Source organism: Syngnathus typhle, linkage group LG21, assembly GCF_033458585.1.
Source record: "Syngnathus typhle isolate RoL2023-S1 ecotype Sweden linkage group LG21, RoL_Styp_1.0, whole genome shotgun sequence".
Taxonomy (NCBI): domain Eukaryota; kingdom Metazoa; phylum Chordata; class Actinopteri; order Syngnathiformes; family Syngnathidae; genus Syngnathus; species Syngnathus typhle.
The window spans coordinates 4,146,514-4,172,526 of NC_083758.1; the positions used below are offsets into that span (position 1 = coordinate 4,146,514).

At 45.1% G+C, this 26,013-nt stretch overlaps 1 protein-coding gene and 1 long non-coding RNA gene across 5 annotated transcripts in view; one reads left to right on the forward strand and one right to left on the reverse strand.

Moving 5' to 3' along the window:
* LOC133145060 (uncharacterized) overlaps positions 1-26,013 on the forward strand; it is a 226,256-nt gene that overhangs the window by 105,630 nt on the left and 94,613 nt on the right. The gene's annotated exons all lie outside the window — the stretch shown is intronic.
* Positions 2,324-6,891, reverse strand: LOC133145691 (basement membrane-specific heparan sulfate proteoglycan core protein-like). Its single transcript, XM_061269361.1, has 7 exons — positions 6,276-6,891; positions 5,100-5,354; positions 4,482-4,748; positions 4,127-4,387; positions 3,981-4,055; positions 3,804-3,911; positions 2,324-3,721 (listed from the first exon to the last, which is right to left on the reverse strand). The coding sequence occupies exons 1-6, from the start codon at positions 6,382-6,384 to the stop codon at positions 3,820-3,822; spliced, it is 1,059 nt and encodes a 352-aa protein (XP_061125345.1). The 5' UTR covers positions 6,385-6,891; the 3' UTR covers positions 2,324-3,721; positions 3,804-3,819.

Genomic DNA, 26,013 nt, shown 5'->3' on the forward strand with positions numbered 1-26,013 from the left:
TCAGCATATATCTTAAATTGACCTTCATCCAGTTAGTGTAAGCAGTGGATTTCAATTACCAGAGGTCAAAATCACATCTGACCTTCATCCAGTTAGTGTAAGCAGTGGATTTAAATCACTAGATGTCCAAATCACATCTCGCAAGAGGACATAAAAGCCTTGGCCAACATTCCCTCTGGTGCCCATGTCCCGTCTAGCATTTATTCACCCTGTGTAGGTGAATCCTGGAAATAAAAGGCTCCATTCGACCTTGAAATACCTCCAGAGTAAAGTGAAGGTGCAACAGGGCAACATCTCACATGTAATTATCATGCCTGATGTGTGAGCCACGGAAATCCCGCGTGTTGGCGTGTGTCCGGGTGCAGATAAAAGGGGGGGGGGGGGGGGGGCCTCACCCATTGATGTGCTCATGCATAAAAAAGCACACAAACACAGAGGGGGTCGTCGAGGTCGCGCACGCACACACACACACAAGCAAAAATCAGGAATGAGTGCACGCACAGCGGGATTAACATGGAGAGGAATTTGGAGTTTACTAGGGCGTGTTGTCAGCGTGAAAAAAATAAAAAAAGAACGCAGAGACTGTGTCGGTTTCATTTAATGCGTTTGTTTGATTGTTATTATGCACATGAGTGCCCGTTAACGTACAGTCAACGTAATAATAGAAGACGGTGATATGCATAAATAGAAGTGAAATTGCATGGCTTTATCGAATTTATGTGCCCACACGAAGCTTTAATCTTTAAACAAATGTGTCCTTAAAAAGTTGACAAAACGTTACCAAATAAAGCTAATAATTATAGAATATGTAAAAATATAGATTAAATCAGGGGTGCTCAAACATTTTCACCTTACGAGCTACTTTAAAAATGACCAAGTCACAAAGAGCTACCCACTACAATAAATAGAATGAATGAATGAATGAATGAATGAATAATATAGTGCGTACATTTTTGTAGTTATTGTCTATTGCGCATGTGCGGTTCACTGTGATTGCCTCCCGACAGGCCTACCTGTATGTCAATCAAGCGATGGGCTGGATTCTAGCATACAGCAATTTTCTTTTTTAAAGGTCATGCGATCAACCAGATCGACTGGCCGATCGCGATCGACGTATTCCCCTGGATTAAATCATAAAAACACATAATTGAAATATTAAATTTAAAATATAAATATAGAAAAATTACTGTAAATAAATCAATATAATGTAAATACTATCAAATAAAAAAATATTTGAATTAAATCTTCAATTATACATTTTTTCTTGTATTTTTTATTCTGTTCAGATTCATATTCTGTACGTAGAAAGGCCTTCCAGTCAATATGTAGATGCTGCCATCTGCTGTTTTTTTAACGTAAGTGACCTTTTTTTAAGGGATCAGGGGCGCAACGCGTGTGAGATGCGGGTGGTGGTGGTGGGGGGGGGGGGGGGGGGTCCTGCAGAACTTTTGGTATGATCGGTAAATTAAAATAACTATTATTGCAATCAAGGAAAAAAAAAACCCCACCACATTCTAATAGGGCAAAAAGAAAAGCGGGAATCTTATCGCTCTATACAATGAGCCTGCCAGCTCTGCCAAAAAGTGAAACACTGCAGACGCAGTGCGGCATCAGACATTCTTCCATCTCACAGCATTTTCTCTGCAGGACATCTATTGTTTGCAGAGATCATTAGTTAAAGGCCCGGCCGGCACTATCGGCTCTGCAGATTAGGCCTAATGAGACACAATCGCAGCAAATTGTCTGGCTCATCGCATAGATACTCCACGGCGGCGTGTTAAGTGCTCAAATGATTCTCTTGGAGCTTATTTACGGCAACGTCAGCAGCGAGAGCATGAGGCGTGATTAAAAGGCCCGATTGTTTTGCTTATTTTTCGGTTTTCTAAACGCTAGTTCGGCCCAACCTAGTGCTCCAATCGAGGTCACAAAAACCCTTTTAGTTCCAAATGGCTCACCTCCTGCCTTCAAGATCACGCACGTAGCCCAGAAATCTGCACAACTGCGGGACTGTGTGTTCTCCAATATCAAGAAGTTACCTTCATATCCTGAATTGAAAACATCTGGCATACTAATTTGGAACATGCACACTCCACACACGGAGGGTTGAAGGTGGAATCAAACCGCTGCCCTCCTGAGGCAGACGCGCTAACCAGTGCGCCACCGAGCCGCCGCTTCAAATCCATGCAGTGCGCCGATTGGTCAAATGTTAACCCAAATTGTGCGCTGACTGGTCAAATGTCAGCCGATGCCTTGGTCCTTCATTGCCTTCAAAGGTTCTCCTGCACACGCACGCCTGCTACAGACAAAAGAAACCAGAGTCGGGTGCAATTTCATCGCTTTTATTGAACCGAAATAACAACTTAAGACAATCAATCATACATACACGAGCTGCTGGCGGCCCAATCCCCTTCCCTCCACACTCGCGCGTCATTTCCTGCCCCCAATCGCCCTCTCCTCACACTTCCCATCATGCGCCATGACAATCTCTCTCAGGTGCCAGCAGTATACATGGATGATCATTTTTACTACAAGATAGCTTACTCTATGAATAACTGATTAGAGTGAGTGATTCAATGGCTGAATCAGACGGCGTGTTTGTGAGCATGCGGTGCCCATCATTTCAACTCATGTAAGAACAAAAGAGCTTAATCAATAATTGAGTCATTCAAATAAGTCAACCGTGCTACGACCGCCTAGATTTCCAAATAAGAACAAAAGATAGCTTACTCGATTCTCTGAACAAATGATTAAATAGGTTGAATAATCAACAGATCGACAACAAATCAAGTGTTTGTGAGCGCGCCTATCATTTCAAATCACGTAGAGAGAGGTTACTATGAATGATTCAATCGATTGAATAAATGTTCAAATAAACAAGTCTAATTCCATACGGAGTAACAAAAGAGATATGATAAATGAATAATCAAAGGAAAAAAGATAAATAATCAATAATAAATAAATGAAGAAATAATCATGATAATATATAAATGGTGAATGATGAAATGATTGGCATCATCATGCGCATAGTCAACATGGGAAGAACAGATCAAAGAATTCATCATTCTTCGAGACTGGTTAACAAAAGGTACCTTACTATTACTAAATGATGGACTAGATCAAATTCAAGTTCAACAGTGTTACGCCAAGAATTGAGCGAGACACGGATAATAGCTTACTCTCAATAAATTGGATAAATAGGTCAAATCGACAACTGAAAACAAACTCGTTAACTAACCGAGGTCATACAAAGATGGCTACCAAAAGGTATTAATAATACATGCCTAATTGGAAAGGTCATTTTTGAACCTTTTGACATTTGCCACCAGTTCCGCCGCTAGGGGGGAGCACTTACCTACAGCAAGCGTGCCGCCGTCCCTCCCTCTTTGTTTCCAGTGCCAAGTCAAATAACAAAGACGACGGCAACTAAGCGGCTGAAAATGCAAAGGTGAGCCTGGACCGCTGACTTTTTCGACACTGATGATGCGTTTGCAATCCAAAACATTCGCAAAACTAAGTCACCATTTGGATTGTGTGGCGGATTCAGTGATTCTGATGATTCAAATGCTCGAGTGAACTAAACGGAACAAGGAACAAACAATAAAAACAAAAAAAAAAGCTTTGCCTGTCGCTCCACTCTGGGCGCTCGCTCCTCCCGCTCCAAAAAGGCAAAGGTGGCGGCGGCGGCGGCAGTCAACCCCCCCCCGCCCGCACTTCCATTCGACTGAGGAAAAGCAGACAGCCGCCGGTTGGCAATCGCAAAGGAGGAGGAACAACAAAGGAGCAAGGTGCGGCCGGCGACTCACCCGGCAGCCGCCGTGTCTAAACCATCCAGCAGAGCTGAAGGAGGCTGGTCATCACCACCAGAGCGACGGAGCAGGACGCGGCCCGGGCTGCGGCATTCCCCTTCTTATCTAGAGCAAAGGTGACGACAATCATTGGCCTGGGCAAGGCAGGGCGGGCAGTGACATGGAAGTACTCACCTTCTTCTTCGTTATTGTTGATGATGGAGGTGGAGGAGTTTGTGCCTTTTTGTTGTTTCTCGCAGTCGACAGCCGCTGTTGAAAACAGGGAGTGACACATTCGCAAACAGGGCTGACGTCAACCCAAGAAATGGCGGCGTACTCACCGCTAACGGCGAGAGGAAACCTGGGGCTATCGACCGGTTGACCGCCAAGGTAGCTTTTGGCGTGGCAAGTGTATTCACCGGCGTCGTCCGGTTTAGCCCCGTTGATGGTCATCACCTTGCCATCGACGTTAGTAGTTTGGGGAGAAGTGTTCTTCTTCCAAGTGACGTCTTTGGCATCACCTGTGACCTCGCACTTTAAGATGACCTTGCCGCCTGCACACACAGAACCGTCGCCCTCGATTTTGACAGTGGTGATGGGATCTGTTGGGGAGAAGAAGTGAGGCGGCAAAGTTTTGAGCAAGGGTGCATCGGCTGAATTCCTTTCGTGGCAACAATCCCGCGGCGTGAGAGCTACCTTGGACGGAGACTGTAAATGTTTTAGTGGTCTTCGGTTCGCCGCTGGGGTACTTGGCCTCGTAGGTCCCCGCGTTGTCTGCATTCAAGTTGAAGAGGCCCATCTTTTTCTTGTTGTTGTCAGGGAAGTTGATGGTAGGGATCGATGTATCCGGCCCCCCAGGTGTCTTCTTATGAGTCCAGGCGACAGTCTCGGAAGCCGCTCCGGAGTCCATCTCGATGGAGCTCCCCTTCACAACTTTGCATTCTCCGGCTGCGGGGCAGGTGACTGAAAAACCCCAAAAGAGTGTGACATTCACCTCAGTGGTCAAGTCCGAGTGCAGCAGCCGGTGGGCCCCGCCGAGGGCACGCGCTACACGATTTTGCTCTGCGCTCCGACAAATGTAGCACGACGGCGGCGCCCGCCATCCTCTCGGCAAAGGATTTGAGCCGAGGGTAAGAAAAGGAGTTGCCCCGATTTCCTCTGAGAGCAACGTTTGCTTTTCTCCCAGATGGCAAAGTGGCACATTTGAATTTCATTCCAAATTTGAACCGTTTAAGCCGCCCGCTTTGCCACGTGGTGTCTTTCACAAAACGCAACGGTCGCTCAGCGATACCAGCCGATTGTCGTGCAACTTACCGGCTCCGACGAGGATTAAGAAGTTCTTGGCGCCGCTGGGGTAGGTGGCAGTGTACTTGCCGCTGTCTGCAGCGCTCAGGCCGTCCAATTTCAGGACTTTTTTTTGCGTGTCCGAATCGTCATGATTAACGGTACTTGGGAGGTTTGTGGTCTTTCCATCAAAAGTCCATTTGACATTCTCATTGGAACTTGAATCCAGTTTGAGATTGTCGCCAACCTTGCAGAATTGCACCTGGTCAGCCGTGCCGTCGCAGTCTGGACAAGCAAGGAACAAAAGGATAATATGAGCGAGAGATTTTACAATGGATTGTTTGCTTTTTGCACTCATCGCCGTGGCAGAGCATTCCTTTCAAACAATTCTCACGGCTCCTAACTAGCTAGCGGGCGTACGCCATCAATACAACCAACACAAACGACGTGCGACGCATCAGGCGGGAAGTACAGCCAATCACGATGATGATCTTTTGCACAGGCTGGCTATGATTCAGTCGAAATGACATCGTCACATGAACGGACGGTGGGGGGAGAGGGACCTGATTTTGTTTTGGAGGCTTACGAATTGCAATCTATCAATAGACCAAAGCAAACGGCAGGAGGGTTAGTTAGGGTGTCGCTCTAACCAAAGAAAGAAAGAGAAAAAGAAAGAGAAAAAGAAAGAGAAAAAGAAAGAGAGAGAGAGAGAGAGAGAAAAAGAAAAAGAAAGAAAGAAAGAAAGAAAGAAAACGTTGACTTGACCTGAAGCTGAAAGCAAATACAAGCTATACAAAAATGAAACGGACATCCTCTATTCGTTGCTTTATTTCAAAGGCGGAAAAAAAAAAAAAAAAGAGAGACTACTCCTGCACACCAATGAAAAGAGAAAAAGGAAAGAAATAGAATAAAAAAGAAGAATCATGTGTGGTTTGCCTGTTTGAAACCAATTCACTTCAAAGTTACCAGCGACCTTAACTCAGGAGCGCAAGCTAGAAAACGACAAAGACTGGCTCAAACTGGTGAAGAAAAGTCCTTGGAAAGAAAGAACTGCTCAGACGGCGACTGCATCGATCTCTCTCGTTGGCGACATGAAAACCATTAAGGCTGCTTGCACTCGAGTGAGTCGACACCAAATTGACGTTGATCGCATTCGCAATGTGCCATTGGTGTGAAATTGACAAAGTGTCGTGAGGAAGCTTTTACCATCTGACTCGGCCATCCTGGTTAGGGAGAGCAGTAGAAAGCACACAAGTGCGGGGCGCAGACTCATGATGAGCAGTTCGCGGCGGCCGCGGCAACTTTGGTGGACCATCCTCGGGCGCCTTGGGTGATTGATCAACAACTTGGGCTGCGATGCGAGACTCTCAGACAGCGAGCGAGGCAGACAGGCAGGCAGGCAGGCAGACTGGCAGACAGGAACGGCGGCTCCAACTCGACAAGTGCGACTGACCCACGGACGCAACTAAAGTCCTAGCCCGCACCGCGCGTGACGTCACTCTGCTTTGACACGTTCAGCCTTCGTCGTCTCAAAGCTTCTGCCCAAGTTGAAGGCTTGCTTGCAAGTTGCCAACCAATCAACTTGATTTCCCTCAGCATGCAGTCAAAGAGAAAGGAGCAAAGGAATAGGTCAAATGTACAACATGACGTTTGGCGCTTGCTTGAATCGACGCCGTTTCGGTTCTATGTGGAATGGAAAAGTGACCGAGCTGTGTGTCTGTGCTCTGATGGAGCAACTATGTTTGTAGAAATAAATGAGAGTATTTATTGACACATTGCTGTTGCGCCCTCTTCAGTTGAATTGCTAAATGAGAGGATTGATTGACACATTGCTGTTGCGCCCTCTTCAGTTGAATCGCTGCCCACGACAAGACACGACACGACACGACACGACACGTCACGGAAAGGCAAGCAGCTTTGAAGTCACAAAGATTTGCAATGGAACATTTGACTCTCAAGTCATCATAAAGACAGAACGTTCTGTTCCCTCCGTCCTTCCCTCCCTCCGCGTTGAGCAACCTTCTCCAGACCTTTCACGCCACAGTCGCTTTGCAGGACAAAGGCCAAGCTGACCCGACCGAACGACCTGACCTCAGGGTGCAGTTCTCCATGGCAAAGTTGCTTCAAACCAACATGTCACACCCAGTTGCTTCTTTATTGGCAAGGTTGTCTTTTCTCGGCCATTGGGTTTACACGACAGGTGTCAAAGTCAAGGCCCGGCCGGCAGATACGGCCCGCCGCATCATTTGATGTGGCCCGCGAAGACAAATTGTCCATCAAATTGGTGTCATTACTAGAATTGCAAATTGTCTTCACTTTTAATAATATCTTCTTTTTTTTCTTCTTCTAAATATTTGAGTCTGATTTGAAGACGAGTTTTTTGGCAGTCTGTTTCGGAGCTTTTACTGGATATAATATGAGGTGCTCGTACATTGATTTGGGTTGACACGCAGTCATAATGGGCCTCCGAAAGAAGCTGTGACTACCATGCGGCCCGCGAAAAAAACCACTTTGACACCACTGGTTTACACGTTGAGGTCAAAAGACGTCCGTCCGTCCTGCTCGCAGAAAGAAGTGGGGTGCGTTACAAGATGCCTCCACTAGAGAGCACCCCAACCCTCCGTATTTTTGCTCACTTGACTGACTCATTGTTGGTCATCATTCATTCTCGCCGCCAAGGCAACAAACAGTTGAACAAGCAGCAAATCAACACGGCGCACGCGAGAGATGATTGGTTGTGGTTGCTTTTGTTTTGTTTTGTTTTTTTTTGCTTTTTCAACATCATTCAGCGGTAAAGGTTTCGATCACCGGAAACATTTCAACAAACCCAAGCGACTGATGCCAATTCACTTCAAACATCTGAAATATACTCTGCCTCACAAGTAGACAGTGCTACAGTTGGCTGTCTTTTTGTCTTCCATGACACTAAAGTACCACCCTGAGATAGAGTTACACAATAACCAGTTGTACCACGTCGATCTACATCACCAGCCCAGTTTGCATCACTGTAGGCTTGTATACCCAGGTTGTCATTACTCATTTGGTAGCACAACTTCTTGTCACTAGTACCCTTTAAATATCTGAGCACATGTTTCACTGTCCAAAAATGTTCAACAGTAGGTTGATTAAAATACTGTGACAGTTTGCTTACAATAAAACTCAAGTCAGGTCTTGTACATACAGTTAAATAAATAAGACCACCCACTGCTTCTCTGTACATTGAAACATCACTCAATAACGCAGCATCATCTGTGTCGTTCAGTTTTTGTTCACGAGGTGTCGATCTACTTTTGCCATCTTGCATATTAAACCTCTCTAAAATCTTCTCAACATATTTAGCTTGAGACATTGCTACACAGTTACTGGTTTGCTCAAAATCGATGCCCAAGAAATGTTTCAGTTTACCCAAGTCCTTCACTTTGAACCTTGCTGTCAGCATGTCTTTTGTGACCTCCATAGCTTCTTCATTACTTGCTGCAATTAATAGGTCATCAACCCATATTATCACAATGACTTTCTCATATTCTGTCTCTCTTGTGTAAACACAGCGGTCAGCTTGGTTTTGGGTCAAATGATTTTCTGTCAAGTGATCGTGCAACAACTTATTCCAATTTCTGCCTGATTGTTTTAACCCATACAATGGCTTCTCAATTTTGCATACAAACTTCCTATCTGTTTGAGATCTCTCCTCACGCCCTTCTGGTTGTTCCATGTAGACCTCACAGTCTACGGGTGCGTTTAAATGTGCGGTTTTCACATCCATTTGGTGTCAAATCAACTTTTCCTGCGCTGCTTCCTGCATCAGAACTCAAACACTGGTCATGTTAGCTGTAGGAGAAAATGTCTCCCCATAATCTACGCCCATCTTTTGGCGGCTATATCCCTTAGCAACATATCGGGCCTTGTACTTGTCAAATCCATCAACATCTGTTTTAATGGCATACACCCATCTACCCCCCACTGCTTTCTTGCCCTCTGGCAAATTGGTCAAGGTAAATGTGTTGTTTTCTTGAAGTGAATGCATTTCCTCATCCATGGCTCAAACCCACTCTTTGGCCTTATCTGAGGCTACAGCTCCCGAAAATGACACAGGTATATGTTACACATTACACGATAACAGTAATCAATGTTACTCTGGACTTGATCAGTCTCTTCATCATCAGACACATATTTGGACACATTACAATCGGTGTATCTGTCTGGCTGCCTTCTCTCTCTGGTAGGGTAACGGCTACCTACCATCAGGCTCACGTTTGATCTCAGCTCTTTCTTGTTGTGGTTGGTGGTGGCTGACTTCAGGTTTTTGTTCTCCGAACGCAAGATTTGGACTTCTCGGTTTGGTTCTTACAAAGTCATCATCCTCAGATGTGACATTAGTCTGCGTTTGTGGTTCTACACCTGATTTTGCCACAAACTTGACCAATCTGTGCTTTTGCACTTTCTTACTGACTGGGGAATACGCAATGTATGCAGGACTGGTTTAATCATACCCAATAAAAACACGTTTTTCACACCTTGGATCAAGCTTTCTCTTGTCTTGTTTATAGGCATAACACTCGGAACCAAACCTCTGCATCCTAGACAAATTTGGTCTTCTTCCTGTAAACATCTGGATGGCTGTCTGCCCTGTTCTTTTGTTAAAACACCTGTTCCGGATCACAGCAGCAGTTTGGACTGCATCGGTCCATAGTTGTTTTGGCAAACCACTATCAATGAGCATACACCTTGCCATGTCAAAAAGTGTTCGCCAATTGCGCTCAGCAGTACCATTTTGGTGAGGAGAGTACGGTGCTGATGTCTGATGTTTAATCACATGTTTAGTGAGCAAAGTCTGGTAATATTCACTTGTCAATTCAGTACCATTATCAGATCGGATACATTTTACTTTGCCATATGGGGGGGGGGCTACATCTGCCAGAAACCTTTCTGTAGCTTGAACAGTGTCACTTTTGTTCTTGAAGAAATACACAAAAAGAGTGCTGTAAAACTCCTCAGTAAATGAAACTGCATACCTGTAACCCTCTTTAGATTCTGGATGGATTGGCCCTGCCCAATCTGTGTGAACTAGTTCTAGAGGGGTCTTAGCCCTCACATCAGGGTCTTTGTTCCTGGTTTGGGAAAAACTTGCCTTTAGTACACACTTCACAATGTTGAGGTTTGCTTATTGACCCCCTTCATTTTCATGCCATCAACAACATTTTGTCATTTCTGAATGTCTTTATAGTTGCAGTGTCCCCGTATCTCATGCCACGTCTGAATAGCATGACATCCTTTACACTGATCATCATCATCATTTACTGTATGCAAATAATATAGTCCATCACGTACGTGGATGGGGAATTTCGTACCGTCTTGGTAGATGAGGACGTTCTTCTCCTCCTTGAAGACCACAGTGGCTCCCCTGGCCGTAGCTGCTTTCACGGATAGGATGTCCTGTTGGGTAGGATGGGATGTACAGCGCCTGCCTCAGCGTTGCGTTCAGGTGTGTCTACCTGTGCTATCGACCAGGCAGACTTCTGCATCACCTCGGCGCTCCGCTCCGCGACGCCCTTGCACCGCGTGCCGTCCGCCAGCTCCACGCAGCGTGTCTCGGCCTGGAACCCGTCAGCAAACCGCTTGAATTTTGCCAGGTCTGTGACGATGTGCGAGGTAGCCCGGCAGTCAACCATCAGGCCTCTCACGTCGACTCTTGCTGCCCCCTCGCTCACTCGGAAGAAGTACTCGTCTCGGTCCTGGTCTTCCGTCTCCCCGTGGACCCTCCGTGCGTCGTCCCGGTTGCCGCGCTGCTTCCGCCTGCAGGTGCTGCTCTTGCAATGACTGCACCACAGTTTACGTCGGCAGGCTCTGGCCATGTGGCCCTTCAGGCCGCACTTGAAGCACACCACCTCCGCGGGGCTCCTCTCGGCTCCCCGGTCAGCTGGTCTGTCAGGTCTCGCTCTCCTCTGCCGTACGTTCATCACGTTGTCATCTGCCTCAGCCCGCATCTTCTCTGTGTCCTCGTAACTGGGCATTTTTGTCTCGAATTCAGAGAACTGCATCGTCTCATCACGTTGTGTGACATGGATTGCAAATGGTTTCAAGGACTCCGGCAGACCTTTTAACACCATTGCTACCAATAGTCCATCACTTAATACCTCACCGGCATTTCTTAGCGCTGTGATTGCGGTCTCTGCCCGGATCACATACTCGGTCACACTTTCACTCTCAGACTTCTGTAGTGATGTCCGTTCTGTGTAGAGACTCATGATGCGTGGCTTGCCTTTGCCTTGATAGTAGTTTCTTAGGATCTGTAGGGCCCCTCGCCCGTCATCTGCAGCATCACCAGCGACAAACTGTTATCATCCAAAAACTGAATGAGTTCTGCATACGCTTCCTCACTCTTTCCAGCGTCTTGCTGTAGTTCGTCTTCTTCCTCGGTTGTGGGCTCGTTTAAGACAACCTCTTTCAAATCCTGCAATCGCAGGTGGCCCAAAAACTTTGCCTCCCATAATTCGTAATTCTTTTCATCACCGTCGAACATTAACCGCGACCGGCGGCTAGCAAAACTGTTCCTCTCTGCAGCCCGTCCGCTCATGGTGCTCACAGCGTGCTATCATCACCAGTACGTCGGTGGGAACATGCGGTGTTGGGTTTACCTGGGCCCATAACCTGTTGGCAGAGTAGCCATACAGCAGTAGGTACTTGTGAGGAACACAATCGCACCAAACTCAGCGGAATGAAATAAAGACAGACGAGGAGGACGATCAACTCTGTTTGCACACCATTCTCTGCGACGACTGCGGCGACAGCTTGTAGGGAGCCGCTGTGCAGCATGCAGGAAGGCTTTTGATCAAACACGCCCACTTAACAGGTGGTTCCAATCACACAATAAATCGAGATGCTGTCATAAGAAAATAACACAATTTTAACATATGCTGACCACACATACAATAGGAAAATGGATAATTGAGAGCATCTCTCAACAATAGCAACTGATCATGAAGAAGAGAAAAGGCCCAAAATTGGACTCACACTTGGATCATGGTTATTTCCCAAATGAATCAGGTCTGCAGGACAGCAACGTTTGGACAAACAAGTGCAACTTGCCTTGTTTCTTGTTGGCTTAAACTGCAGCACTGTGAGGAGCATGGAAGTGCAACTTGCCTTGTTTCTTGTTGGCTTAAACTGCAGTACTGTGAGGAGCATTGTTTGATCAAACGAACAAACACTTGGGATATTCCTCATTGCGCTCTGAAGTACAGTGGAGATGTGGCATTGTGCATCAATCTGGAGAGCACCAGAGGTCAGGAGGACAGGTTTGAAAATTTCCCCCAGCAGTTCTGCCCTCTGTGGGTTCCCACTCTGTGTTGTGATGCTTTTCACCAGGTGGAGGAATTGGTTCCCACGTTCATAGTTCAGAAGAGTCTTTTCACATGAAAAACGTTCGCAGAAAGAACAGCATAAGCATTGCAAGAAAGAATCAAATGCACAAACACTGTTGACGTGCGAACTTTAACAGGCTGTTGATGGTTCCCGTTTTTCAACAGTGGTACCTTGACTTTTTTCCAGCCCACTTGTGTGTCAATATGCAGCCATTCAGGACAAGGAGAGAGATATGAAAGTTGTCTTTCTTTTTCTCGGTGGGACCGCTAAACCTCTCCGGCTTTCAACGGCACTGTCAGTAGATGCATCTGGCTCCGCTCCAGGATGAGATTTTTCTCCCCTTTTGTTTACTACTTCAGTTTGAGAAGTACCGCAGACATTGTCAGGCTCTCTGACAGTCGTGGAATCACACACCCATCACTTTTTTGTTTTGCAGAGCAAATCCGCATGTTTCCCTCAATGAAGGGAAGATGACGAGCAACAAACCGGCCGGTCCACACGAACGGGTAGGCTTTCACGCTTGAAAAGGCCTTTTTTTAAAATGTTTTTGAACTCGGCTTCAACAGCTGCGGAACTTGCAGTGATGCTGGCGCTTTTGAAGAGAGGGACCATTATTGCTGTCCAGAGTGGCAAGTAACTTCCAAGTCTCCTTATTTGGGGAATAATTGTCTCTATCCCAGGGGTGGGCAAACTACGGCCCGCGGGCCACATCCGGCCCACGGGACCGTTTAATCCGGGCCGCCAACCCTGAACAAACTGTATTATTAAACTTTTTTTTTTTTTGGTCATTTTGCCTGCAATGACTGCGTTTCCCCAGTAGATGGCGAAGCGCTCGCCTGCGCATTTACTACCGGAAGCCGTGTCAGAAAGCTCGGTGCACACTCACAAGTGCGTGTACGTACTCAGTAGTACGGACATGGCGCACTCTCGCTCTATTCGTATCAGTCCCGAATTTAGAGCGTGGGCTTTGACGACAGCATTCTTGTAATTCGCGCGCTGAGCTTTCAGATGCAGTTTTGCGCGAAAGCCACCCACAAACCTTCCCCTGGAATCCTTCCATTAAAATGAGTCGCCCAAGGAAAAGCAAGGTGGACACAGTGCCGAGCGTTTAAAAGAGAGTGGCCAATTTTGCTCGACGTACGCGACCTGACGTTCAGCCACATGAACGTCAATATCAACCCGTCACAGATCGAGGTAAACGGACCAACACCTCGGATCTCTCCTAAGAATTGCCACAACAAATTTTACTCCAGACTATGACGCACTAGCAAAAAAGGGAGACCAACAACACTGTTCCCACTGAAAATGAACGGGAGGCTCTCAAGTTTATTGTAAAAAAAATGCATTTTGAATATGATTTGTACACATAGCAGGGATTGAAACTAGCGACCATTCTCATTTTCAAACAATGCAGGATGCTCAAGGACATTGATGCACCACCTATTTGCGACTAATCTTAACCTGTAAAGTTCTTAAGGCTTACTTTAAGGAAGTGTTTCCCGTTTCCTCACCTCTGTTACCAGGTGTTTGTGAGTTAAAACTCTGCTCTGATTTTCAGGTACCCCTCACCGTTTTGCCGTTTTGATTACTTTATTTGGATGTGTGCTTTCACCGATTCTTCAAGATGATATATTTGGTCAGAATGTTTGCCGTTTGATGTGATCTCATAAGATAAACACCTTTCATTAATCCAGTGCTTCTCAATTATTTTCTGTTACGCCCCCCCCTAGCAAGAAGAAAACTATTCGCGCCCCTCCCCACCGTGACTATCCTAACTTGTCTTGTAAGTCGTAAAATGTTGCACTGTCGCAAACGTCACAGAAGTAACAATGAGAGCGCCACTGCCCCCTGCTGGGAAGATGCGCAATTACACTTTATTCTAGTACTGCAAAAAAAAAAGCCTGTTCCCCAGGGTCACACGCGCCCCCCCAGGTATAACACGGCGCCCCCCAAGGGGGGCGCGCCCCACTATTTGAGAAGCACTGCATTAATCTGACCTGCAGGCACTGAAGTGATAGAGACCGTTATTCATAATATTCGTAAAATAGTCGTATTTTATGAGAATCACTGATAGCAGTTTTTTAGTGAATTATTTTTTTTTTTTCAATGCTGTTAATAAATGCATTTGTTTTCAAAAAACTTGTTTGGAATATCCATGCTTTACTACCTACTAAAGGCCAAAATCTCTTATGCAATGACCTTTACAGGTCGCTGATATGACTTCACACAAAGCCTACGTCCATCTGCTCCTGATTCGGCCCTCCGGTCCAAATTTAGAACCCAGTTCGGCCCGCGAGTCAAAAAGTTTGCCCACCCCTGCTCTATCCCCATCAGCCATGGCAAGTGACCTGCTCTCCTCACATCCATATTTCTGTCACCCACTCTCGGGCATTGGTCTGGATGTGCTGATTTAATGCATCATCACCTGGTTCTTGTCCCTCGACTTCCTCATCTGAAATGGGGACAAATTCCTCTGCGATTTGCGCTCTCAAGTATTTCTTGCACTTTTCTGATGGGATAGGGGCTCCAGAATTGTCCTGACCCTCTCTGTCTCACTTAGTGCCTCAATGGAGATAGCACGAAGAAGTTCTTTTGCATGTTGCAAACCTTGTGACTTAAGAAACTGTGCTATTGACCGAACAAAGAAATCCTTAACACGAGGTCTTTTGTTTTTCAGGCAGTCCCATCGGCAGATCATCTTGATACAGTGTGCTACATCTACCCTGACAAAACATGGGGGTAGATGTCCAGGTTGATTTTGGTGTTTGCCTGTTTAAAATGAAAATAGAGGAAATGTTGACATTTTAAATTTCAATGCTGCTATGGATGAGTCCAGAGTTGTGAGGGAGGGAGGCATCGTGTACGACTCTGAGGTTTGATACTGTGCAATTTTAAACAAACAGCGACACTTGCTGGATTTATCCAGTACTTCAATGTGAATCTCACGCACCCACGCACACACAACACGATTGATCAGTGTCAAATTGGTTGGACGACTTTGAGACGCATGAATACGTCGTGTTAAAACATTTTCATTTCATTTTTTATACTGGTGCGTTTGACTGAGGTGCCTGACTGGTTCGTTGTTTTTAAGGTTGTTGTTTTTTTGAAGGAAAACAGTGCATGCATTCCAAACAAAGCAAGTAGAGTTTGCATTTGGGGGGCATCATGAATTCATTTTAGAGCCGAGTACTGTATTGTGAGATACGCGTCCAACATCTGCATGAATGCAGCAGAAAGTGCAGAGGTTGGATTAACAACATTTAAGAGATAGGGGTGTAACGATACATCGATACACATCGATTAATCGATATAATGCTCTACGATTTATTGGCATCGATGCTAAAGGTAAACATCGATTTATATCGCCGTGTTTGACCTCGGACAATAGACGCGACTTTATTTTGAAATCCAGTTCATTGTTGCTTGCTTCCTCTTTCCGGGAGCAGGGAGCAGTGCGCGGCGTTGCTGCACGTGAAAGGGGAGTCGACAACTAGCACGCGGCTCCTGGGCTGGTGCTATGGCTAGTGTCCAAAAAGACGAGGAAATTTGCTCCCCTTTAGGCTTCAAGTCATTCGTTTGGAAGCACTTTGGATTCCAAAGAAAAGATGGCTCAACGGACAAGACACGTGCAGTTTGTAAATCCTGCCATGCGGTGATCAAATATTCAGGGAGCACAAATCTCGCCGCACATTTAAAGAAAAAACACGACATCAAAGTTCAGTGTTAAAGTAAGCAATTTGTATACTACAATACTCTTGTAATTTCGTAAATAAAGAGTTTGCAGTACCTTGTTGATTTTGCGTATGAATTGTTGTAAATCAGGATATTGTTCTATATTTTTTATTTAAAAAAAAAAAAAAATCGATCGTAGAGCACTATATCGCGATATATCGTGAATGAATCGCAGCAGGCTTTAAGATATCGGCAAATATCGTATCGTAGTTCTTTATATCGATATTATATCGTATCCTGACAAAACCCGCGATTTACACCCCTATTAAGAGACTGTGCGCCCACACACGCGCGCGCGGAAACATACACACGAGTAGCGTCGAACAGCCGTGGAGTAGGGATGGGCGGATCGATACCAAAATATCGATATATCGATCCAGGCTGCTCATTTTTAGTATCGATCTCCCTAGCTAAAATATCGATACTTACAATTATTTAATTATATTTTTCCTCATTTTTCTCTGCTCCAATTTGACGACTTGCACTCATGCTAGCACTACTTTTCCTTCCGCCTGCTGCACCGGCGTGTCCTGCTCTGCTCTGCTCCCGCCCCCTTTTCTCACAAGCCAAGCCCTCCTCCTCCGCCCCCCCCCCCCCCCGTTCCAATCCAAACAAACACAAACAAGCATGGCCACGGCGGCGGCCCAGTCCGAACGCAAGAGAAGTCTGGTTTGGGGATATTATATTTTACTTAATAACAACGAGGCAAAATGTGAAATATGTCACAAAACAATTAAATATTGTGGCAACACCACAAACTTGACAAAACATTTAAGCAAAATTCACCCCACGGTTCATGAAGAGCTGCAGTTGAAACGTGCCGCAGACACTAAGGCAGCGACGGAAAACCCTGCAGCCACACCGAGGGAGGCTAAGGTACCAAAGTACCTTAGAAGCAGCGTTTCAGAAAGGCAAGACATATCCAGGTATCAGGTGCTAACCAAAAATCGTAAGCATTTGTGGTTGATGTGCTATTTGAAGCAATAATTACTATGCTTTAGTCAGTCATTTATAAATAAAGTTTTCCCCTTTTCAATTTGTGGTCGAACGCCATACGTTTTATTTGTAACTCCACTTCCTATAAACAACACTAAAGTATTACAATATTAAATGTAAGTATCCAGTGGCTTTACAAATTGATAGTTTTGCTGCTCATGACGATTAAGCCCTGCATCTCTGTTGGTACCATGTCTCTTTTTAGATTATACTAAAAGACAAAACTTTTTCCCAACAACAGAGAGAGAGAAAAAAAAGTAAAGAATAGCTCCTTTTTATTAAAGTTATACTATTAATATGCATCTTCCACTAATGCACTAATGTCTAAAAAGGTTAATAATTCATGTACATGACGTAATACCTTTTTCTACAAAATTCAATAGATGACTCTCCAAGAGCTAGAATGCCACTGCATTTAAATTGTTTTTTTGGCGGGAAAAAACACTTCCGGTATCGATATCGGATCGAATATCGGGTATTTTGGGTAGGAAATACTTGGTATCGGATCGATTCCAAAATCATTGGTATCGCCCATCCCTATCGTGGAGTATTCCTCCTCCCCCACTGACGGACCCAAATCTCTCCTGATGGAGATGAACTCTTCCGACGTTTATAAAGACAAAAAGGAAAGAGTTTGCAATCATATTCATAACCCCAACCAAAACGGATCCCCCCACAACAAAGTTCCGTATGGAATGGAGATTTAATGAATTAACGATCCTCACGTAATGAAATCGTACATTAAAGCAACGGTCCCTGTTACATCGTGGCCGTAATGACGCGCACACTCTCCAAGTTTAGAGGACTTTTTAATAGAACGGCACACACAGTACAAGCACAGGTTTCTCTCTTGTACAACTTCTTCTGTCTAACATCAATCCTCAGTAGTCAACTCTAGGCGAGTGCGCCCTCTACTGGGTAAAAGTAGAAGTATCACATTGGCAGCAAATAAGCACTGAAATAATACTTATACCAACCAACATTACCAAATCAATACACCACATCTCCCCCACATTTAAGCAAAAACAACATAAACAGAAAAATTACTTAATGTAACTCAGTATGACTTTTTTTTTTTTTTTTTTTTAATAACATTCTACTTTAAGGAACAAAGTCTTTGAGGTGAACAGGGGTATGTCTCACTCTACTAGAACGTCTCAACTCTGTCTGTGGTGGTACAACCTTTTCATCCTGGGTATTGGTAGCAGGTAGTAACTCTGACACCTTCTCTGAATTAGAACTCAGTTCTAACATCTGTGGTTTATTTATTTCCGGTAGTGGAATCTTTGCAATAGTCTCTGGAAAAAATACTAAGCTTTTCTCCTTCTCAACCTTTGTCTCGAGATTGGATAATCTTGCTCTTACCTGATCTACATGCCTTTTCACAACTTGACCAGTACCAACACTAACGGTATAGGAAAGGGGTCCTGAAGTGTTTTGGATAACACCAGGAATCCATTTCGGTCCATAGGAATAGTTCCTGATGAGTACGTCCTCTCCTGACGTAAACCCTCTCTGCTTACTCCGTGTGTCATGATTTTCTTTCTGTGTAAGTTGCTTTTGTTGCACTTTGGTTTTCATATCCGGAACAACCAAATCCAGGGCGGACCTTAGTCTGCGTGACATCATGAGTTCGGCAGGTGATAAGCCCGTTGTTGCGTGAGGTGTGATCCAGTAGCTAAACAAGAATCTTGATAACCTTGTTTGTATTGTCCCTTCTTTCATCTTCTTCATCCCCTCTTTAAAAGTTTGAACTGCTCTCTCTGCGAGTCCATTTGAGGATGGGTGAAAAGGAGCGGATCTCACATGACTGATACCATTTTGCTTCATGAACGCTTCAAACTCAGCACTTGTGAAGCAAGTTCCATTGTCGGACACCAGCATTTTTGGTATTCCAAAATTACTAAAGCTCTGTCCGAGTTTCTCGATTGTGACTAAGGATGTGCATGTTTTTGTAGGGTAAACATCCAACCACTTTGAATGTGCATCCACAATTACGAGAAACATTTCTCCTAGAAAAGGTCCTGCATAGTCCACATGAATCCTTGACCATGGTGATTCAGGCCATTCCCACGGGTGTAGAGGAGCAGAAGCAGGTGCTTTTTGATGTGCCTGACATTCGTGACATGCTTGAACCGTTCTCTCTACATCCTGATCCATTCCAGGCCACCACATGTATGATCTTGCCAAACCTTTCATTTTAGTCATTCCTGTGTGAGTTTGATGTAACATTTTTAACATCCTATCTCTTCCTTTGGCAGGGATGACCACTCGAGCTCCCCAGAGAACGCAGCCATCTCTAACACCGAGCTCCAATTTTCTCTGGTGGAAAGCTTTCAGATTTGGATCGGTTTCTGTGGGCCACCCTTTCAGGATGTATTCATGAACTTGTGATAAAACAGTGTCTTTTGCCGTCCAGCTCTTTATCTGCTTTGCATCTATCGATGTCTCATCCAACATGTCCATCATAAGTACTTGCTCAGTACTCTCCTCTTTCCTTAACTTGACAGGAACTGGCATCCTGCTCAAGGCATCTGCATTTGCATGATGTTTGCCTGGTTTGTAGACAACGTTGTATTTGTATGCACTCAACTTCACAGCCCACCGCTGCACTCTAGGTGATCCCATTTGAGGAATTGGCTTCTTCTCATTGAACAGATAAATCAATGGCCTGTGATCCGTGTAAATGGTAAAGTTTCGACCATATATGTATTTATGAAACTTTTCAATCCCAAACATGACCGCAAGACCTTCTTTATCCAACTGTGAGTATCTTGTCTCAGCAGGTTGTAAGGTACGGGACATAAATCCAATTGGTCTCTCACATCCATTTTCCATGATATGTGATAATACTGCCCCCACTCCGTAAGGGGAAGCATCACACGACAAAACCAACTCACGGTCAGCTGAGTAGTGTACAAGAACATCTGAAGTGTTAAGCAAGTCCTTTGCCTTCTGGAATGCCTCTTCTTGTTCTTTGTCCCATTTCCAACGAACATCACGTCTCAACAACTCATGTAATGGTGCCAACAGGGTTGCCAGGTTTGGAAGAAACTTGTTGTAGTAGTTTAACAACCCCAAGAATGATTTCAGCTCTGAAACATTTGCTGGGGCAGGAGCATCCTGGATTGCTTTGACCTTTTGGGCAATGGGGTGTAATCCTTGTGCATCGACTTTGTAGCCCAAGTACTCCACTTCATCTTGAAGGAACGTACACTTGTTTCTCCTAAGGCGTAGTCCCGCTTCTTTCAATCTGTTTAGCACAGAGTCTAGGTTTTTTAGGTGATCAGATTGGTCCATGCCACTTACCAATATATCATCTAGATACACAGCTACTAGAGGAATCCCGCATAAAAGACTCTCCATCGTTCTCTGAAATATGGCCGGGGCAGAGGCCACACCGAATGGAAGCCTGTTGTAGGTGAACAATCCCCTGTGCGTATTCACGGTGAGGTATTTCTCGGAGTCCTCATCCATACGTATCTGTTGATAAGCATGACTCATGTCTAACTTAGAGAACTGCTTACCCTTGGCAAGTGCATTGAACAAATCCTCAACTCTGGGTATCGGATACTGCTCAAGGGATGACACGGTGTTTACAGTTAGTTTATAATCTCCACATAATCGGACTGTGCCCACTGGTTTCAGGATAGGTACCACTGGTGCTGCCCATTCTGAGTACTTAACTGGTGTGATAATGTCTTCTTTTAACAGTCTGTCAATTTCCTCATCCACTTTTGCTCTCATGGCATAAGGAATAGACCTTGGACGGAAGAAGCGCGGAACAGCATTTCCCTTCACATGAATAGTGGCTTTGGTGCCCTTTAAAGTGCCCAGCTCCTCCTTGAAAACTTCATCATGTTTGCACAGTACTTCTTGTAAGGTCACTTTTGTTTCCACTGTTTTCTGGTCTGTGTGTATCTGATGTACTTGTCTTTCTTTGTGTCTGGCTTTTATTTCTTTCCAATTCAGCTGAATGTCCTCTAGCCAGCATCTGCCTAGTAATGAGGGACCATCTCCTTTCACAACCACTAGGGGCAGTTTAGCTCTTTGCTTTTTGTACTTGACTTGGACTTGAGCTGCCCCCACAACTTCAACTCGATCCCCAGTGTATGTCTCCAACTTGAGTCGAACTGGTTTAATACAAGGAGTCTTGTTGGTTCTCCATGTTGTTAGGAATGTCTTCTCACTCATTACTGTGAGACTGCAACCTGTGTCAATCTCAAACTGAACTCTCTTCCCATTTAGTTTCATGCTCTCTGTATACGGATCAACTTTTCTCAGGTATATTTCACTCATACGTCCAAGCTTAAACTTTATATTTTGTAAAGGAAAGGAATCTTCTTCTGAACTATCTGTATCACTGTCCTCCGGTCGCTCTTGAACGTTATGAGACCGATAACTTGAACGAGACTGCTCCTTTTCAGCTGTAGGATTTACTACATATCTCTTTTGTTTGCTTTTATTTCTGCAGGCTCTGGCAATATGACCCACTTTTCCACATGCATGACATTTTTCTCGTTTAAACTTACATTCTGCAGCGTTGTGTTGTCCTTTGCAACGATAGCACTCCTGAACATTTCCGCACTTGAACGCACCTCGCTGCTGCGGGCCTTTGTTTACTTTGAAGCACGTCGCAGTGGTGCACGGATTCTGCAGGTCTTGCGCATTTTTAGTTGCTGTTTCTGCCGCAACTGCAATGGACAAAGCCTTCCCACACGTTAGATCTGCTTCTGCCAGGAGTCTTCTTTGAATCCGATCATCATTTATTCCACAAACGATCCTGTCTCTCAACTTTTGCTCCAAGGTGTTGCCATAATTACAGTCCTGGGCCAGCCTCCGCAGCTCCGCTACGTACTCCATCACCGACTCATTTGGCTTACGACTGCGAGAATCAAACTTGTACCTCTGGACGATTTCACTTGGCTTTGGGTCGAAGTGTTTTTTTAGTAGTGCCACCAGCTCGCCGTAAGTCTTCTCTTTTGGTTTATTTGGACTAAGGAGATTCCGCATTAAACTGTATGTAGATGCGCCGACAACACTGAGGAGAATAGCTCTCTGCTTATCCCCATCATCAATCTCATTGGCCTCAAAAAACTGATCCATTATTTCACAGTATTCTTCCCAGCTTTGATTTTTCGCATCAAACGCCGCCAGAGTGCCAATGGTCGCCATCTTTTACAAACTTTCACGGTACTTGGTACTCCTCCCTTCTTAAGTCCTTGTCGTCCGAACAACTCGTCCAAAAATATGTTATATCGTGGCCGTAATGACGCGCACACTCTCCAAGTTTAGAGGACTTTTTAATAGAACGGCACACACAGTACAAGCACAGGTTTCTCTCTTGTACAACTTCTTCTGTCTAACATCAATCCTCGGTAGTCAACTCTAGGCGAGTGCGCCCTCTACTGGGTAAAAGTAGAAGTATCACATTGGCAGCAAATAGGCACTGAAATAATACTTATACCAACCAACATTACCAAATCAATACACCACAGTTATTATTGAACATAATACAGTCTCTTACTTGCCAAAGACGCACATAAAACGGACAGCTGTGAGTACGAGGTTGGATTACTAAATCGGCGCTGTCAGAGCGGGTTCTTCGGTAGAATTACTACAGCGTAATATCGCAAGCCCAAACTGTACGCTGATTGGCTGAACGTTAGTTGAAGCGATGCGTCATCAGCAGGGAGAGAGAAAGTCACAGTAAAGGGTGTCATACTTGGCGTCCACAAGGGGGGGCTTTTTTACACCTCTTTTGTTCCCCTCCTGTGTCGATCTCCCTCCGTGGGCCCCCCTCCACCCATTGAGGAGGTCTTAAGCGTATTGTGGTGTCCACCTGCCGGGGTGCCCGCACCCTTCACCCCGCCATCCAACTTTATCCTCTTACTACGGCGGTGCATCGTTTCCCAACGGGAGACGGCATCCTCCACGGGTGTCAGCGTCCCATTCAAGTCGTGCTTGTTGTGTGCAAAGCGCCTCACTTCTCCCGCAACCCCTCGTTTCCACGGTCGCGTGGAGTTCAAGGTCCCTCGGATGATTGCCGCCGGGGTCTCACCTGTGGCGCGGTCTCTGCTTTTGCTTTGCCGAATATCCCGGGGTGAGCCGCTGGAAGTCCCGACGGGGTGCGGGATCAGGACCTCTTTTCCGCCCTCATTGTTTGTCACGGACAAACACACTTGTGCATTGACGAGGACTATCACCAATAGCATCCCGGGTGAGAGGATCTGCATCGTGCGGGGGGATTGCGGACTTCCGGAAAGTGCACCTTCACGTACTCTTCTGCTCTTCCATTCAGTCAACAGCCATGACGGAGACCGCTCCGACGAATTGCCGTTTCACTCGAGAAAAATACAAAGCGTTTGCTGCATTCACGAGGCGCAAACTTGTGGGTTACATCCAAATATGTGGCCGTGCCGCATCTAGAATCAGCATCGCCTGGGGATGGCAAGCGAAGAAAAAGGAAGGAATGTGTTGCATGTCCATCTTCTAGAAGATCCCCTAAATCCAGCGTCCACTGTTTTGAGTCCCTGTGTGTGACTTGAGTGAGACGGAGCAGCGGCAATGCGGCGTGGAGCCGCCTGAAGCTCACTGATGCATCGGAGTGGAGAGCGAAGGAGAGAGAGAGCGAACGAGAGAGAGAGGTAGAAGAGGGGAGGGGTTCTCTTCACGCCTCGCTCTCTTCTTGCTATAGCTCCGCGTGCACTGCAAAGAAAATGGACTCCCCTGGCGGATAACCCCGATCTGTCACTCTTCATTCATCACTAGAGCATCCACAAGACCCCCGGGCAGACCACGGCTGCAGATCCCCCCTACCCTCATTCTGTCGATGCTTCAGGCAAACGTAGTAGCCACGCCCGTGTTGATGCGTGAAAAAAAAATCACGCATAGGAGGCGCTGTGTTAGCTATAAGGTGAAGGAATTATTAGGTACGCCTGAAGAACCTAATCCAAAATTGCAACAGAAGACATTTATTGTTTTTTTCTTTTTTGTGACAATTAGGAGAAAAAAAATTATTTCCTTAAAACAATACAACCCCCACCCGCGCCATTCGAAATATAATTAACACATCGTATGCTACCTTAAAGCTAACAATGTAAACCTCACATAGTTACGTTAATGAATAACGTCCTTGTGTTTTACATCCCTGTATGCGACATGTTTTGAAACCTACAGTAGTCATGTACACAATGTATACAAAATAATGCAGATATTCTTTATCCTCTGCGCAAAACGGGCTAACATCACTGCGCCCTGTTTTTTCCATTCAATATTCCATTCACTTCAGCGGTAAATTGAAATTCTCACAAGCCTCTCAACAATAATTTTTTCTAGTCCTCAAAGATGACTGACTCCATTTTTTTATCCAAGCAACCATTCTGCTTTGACTTAAGCAATAATTCAAGAGACTTTCAAGACAAAATGAAACTTCCACATTACGTTTGAAGTACTCAAAGTCATCGATTTGCGTTGAGCTTGTGACCGCAAAACTCACATTAATAATCCCGCATACATTTGGTAGTGATGATGATCCAAAAAGGAGTGCTGAGAAACCCCACAAACAGGTGACCTCAAATAAGCCATCATGGCCAAATCCAAAGAAGCCATTGGGGTGGGGGGGGGGGGGGGGGGGGTCTGTGTGCTCAGCTAACTTCCACATCATTTTCACTCCCTTCAGCATATATCTTAAATTGACCTTCATCCAGTTAGTGTAAGCAGTGGATTTCAATTACCAGAGGTCAAAATCACATCTGACCTTCATCCAGTTAGTGTAAGCAGTGGATTTAAATCACTAGATGTCCAAATCACATCTCGCAAGAGGACATAAAAGCCTTGGCCAACATTCCCTCTGGTGCCCATGTCCCGTCTAGCATTTATTCACCCTGTGTAGGTGAATCCTGGAAATAAAAGGCTCCATTCGACCTTGAAATACCTCCAGAGTAAAGTGAAGGTGCAACAGGGCAACATCTCACATGTAATTATCATGCCTGATGTGTGAGCCACGGAAATCCCGCGTGTTGGCGTGTGTCCGGGTGCAGATAAAAGGGGGGGGGGGGGGGGGGCCTCACCCATTGATGTGCTCATGCATAAAAAAGCACACAAACACAGAGGGGGTCGTCGAGGTCGCGCACGCACACACACACACAAGCAAAAATCAGGAATGAGTGCACGCACAGCGGGATTAACATGGAGAGGAATTTGGAGTTTACTAGGGCGTGTTGTCAGCGTGAAAAAAATAAAAAAAGAACGCAGAGACTGTGTCGGTTTCATTTAATGCGTTTGTTTGATTGTTATTATGCACATGAGTGCCCGTTAACGTACAGTCAACGTAATAATAGAAGACGGTGATATGCATAAATAGAAGTGAAATTGCATGGCTTTATCGAATTTATGTGCCCACACGAAGCTTTAATCTTTAAACAAATGTGTCCTTAAAAAGTTGACAAAACGTTACCAAATAAAGCTAATAATTATAGAATATGTAAAAATATAGATTAAATCAGGGGTGCTCAAACATTTTCACCTTACGAGCTACTTTAAAAATGACCAAGTCACAAAGAGCTACCCACTACAATAAATAGAATGAATGAATGAATGAATGAATGAATAATATAGTGCGTACATTTTTGTAGTTATTGTCTATTGCGCATGTGCGGTTCACTGTGATTGCCTCCCGACAGGCCTACCTGTATGTCAATCAAGCGATGGGCTGGATTCTAGCATACAGCAATTTTCTTTTTTAAAGGTCATGCGATCAACCAGATCGACTGGCCGATCGCGATCGACGTATTCCCCTGGATTAAATCATAAAAACACATAATTGAAATATTAAATTTAAAATATAAAT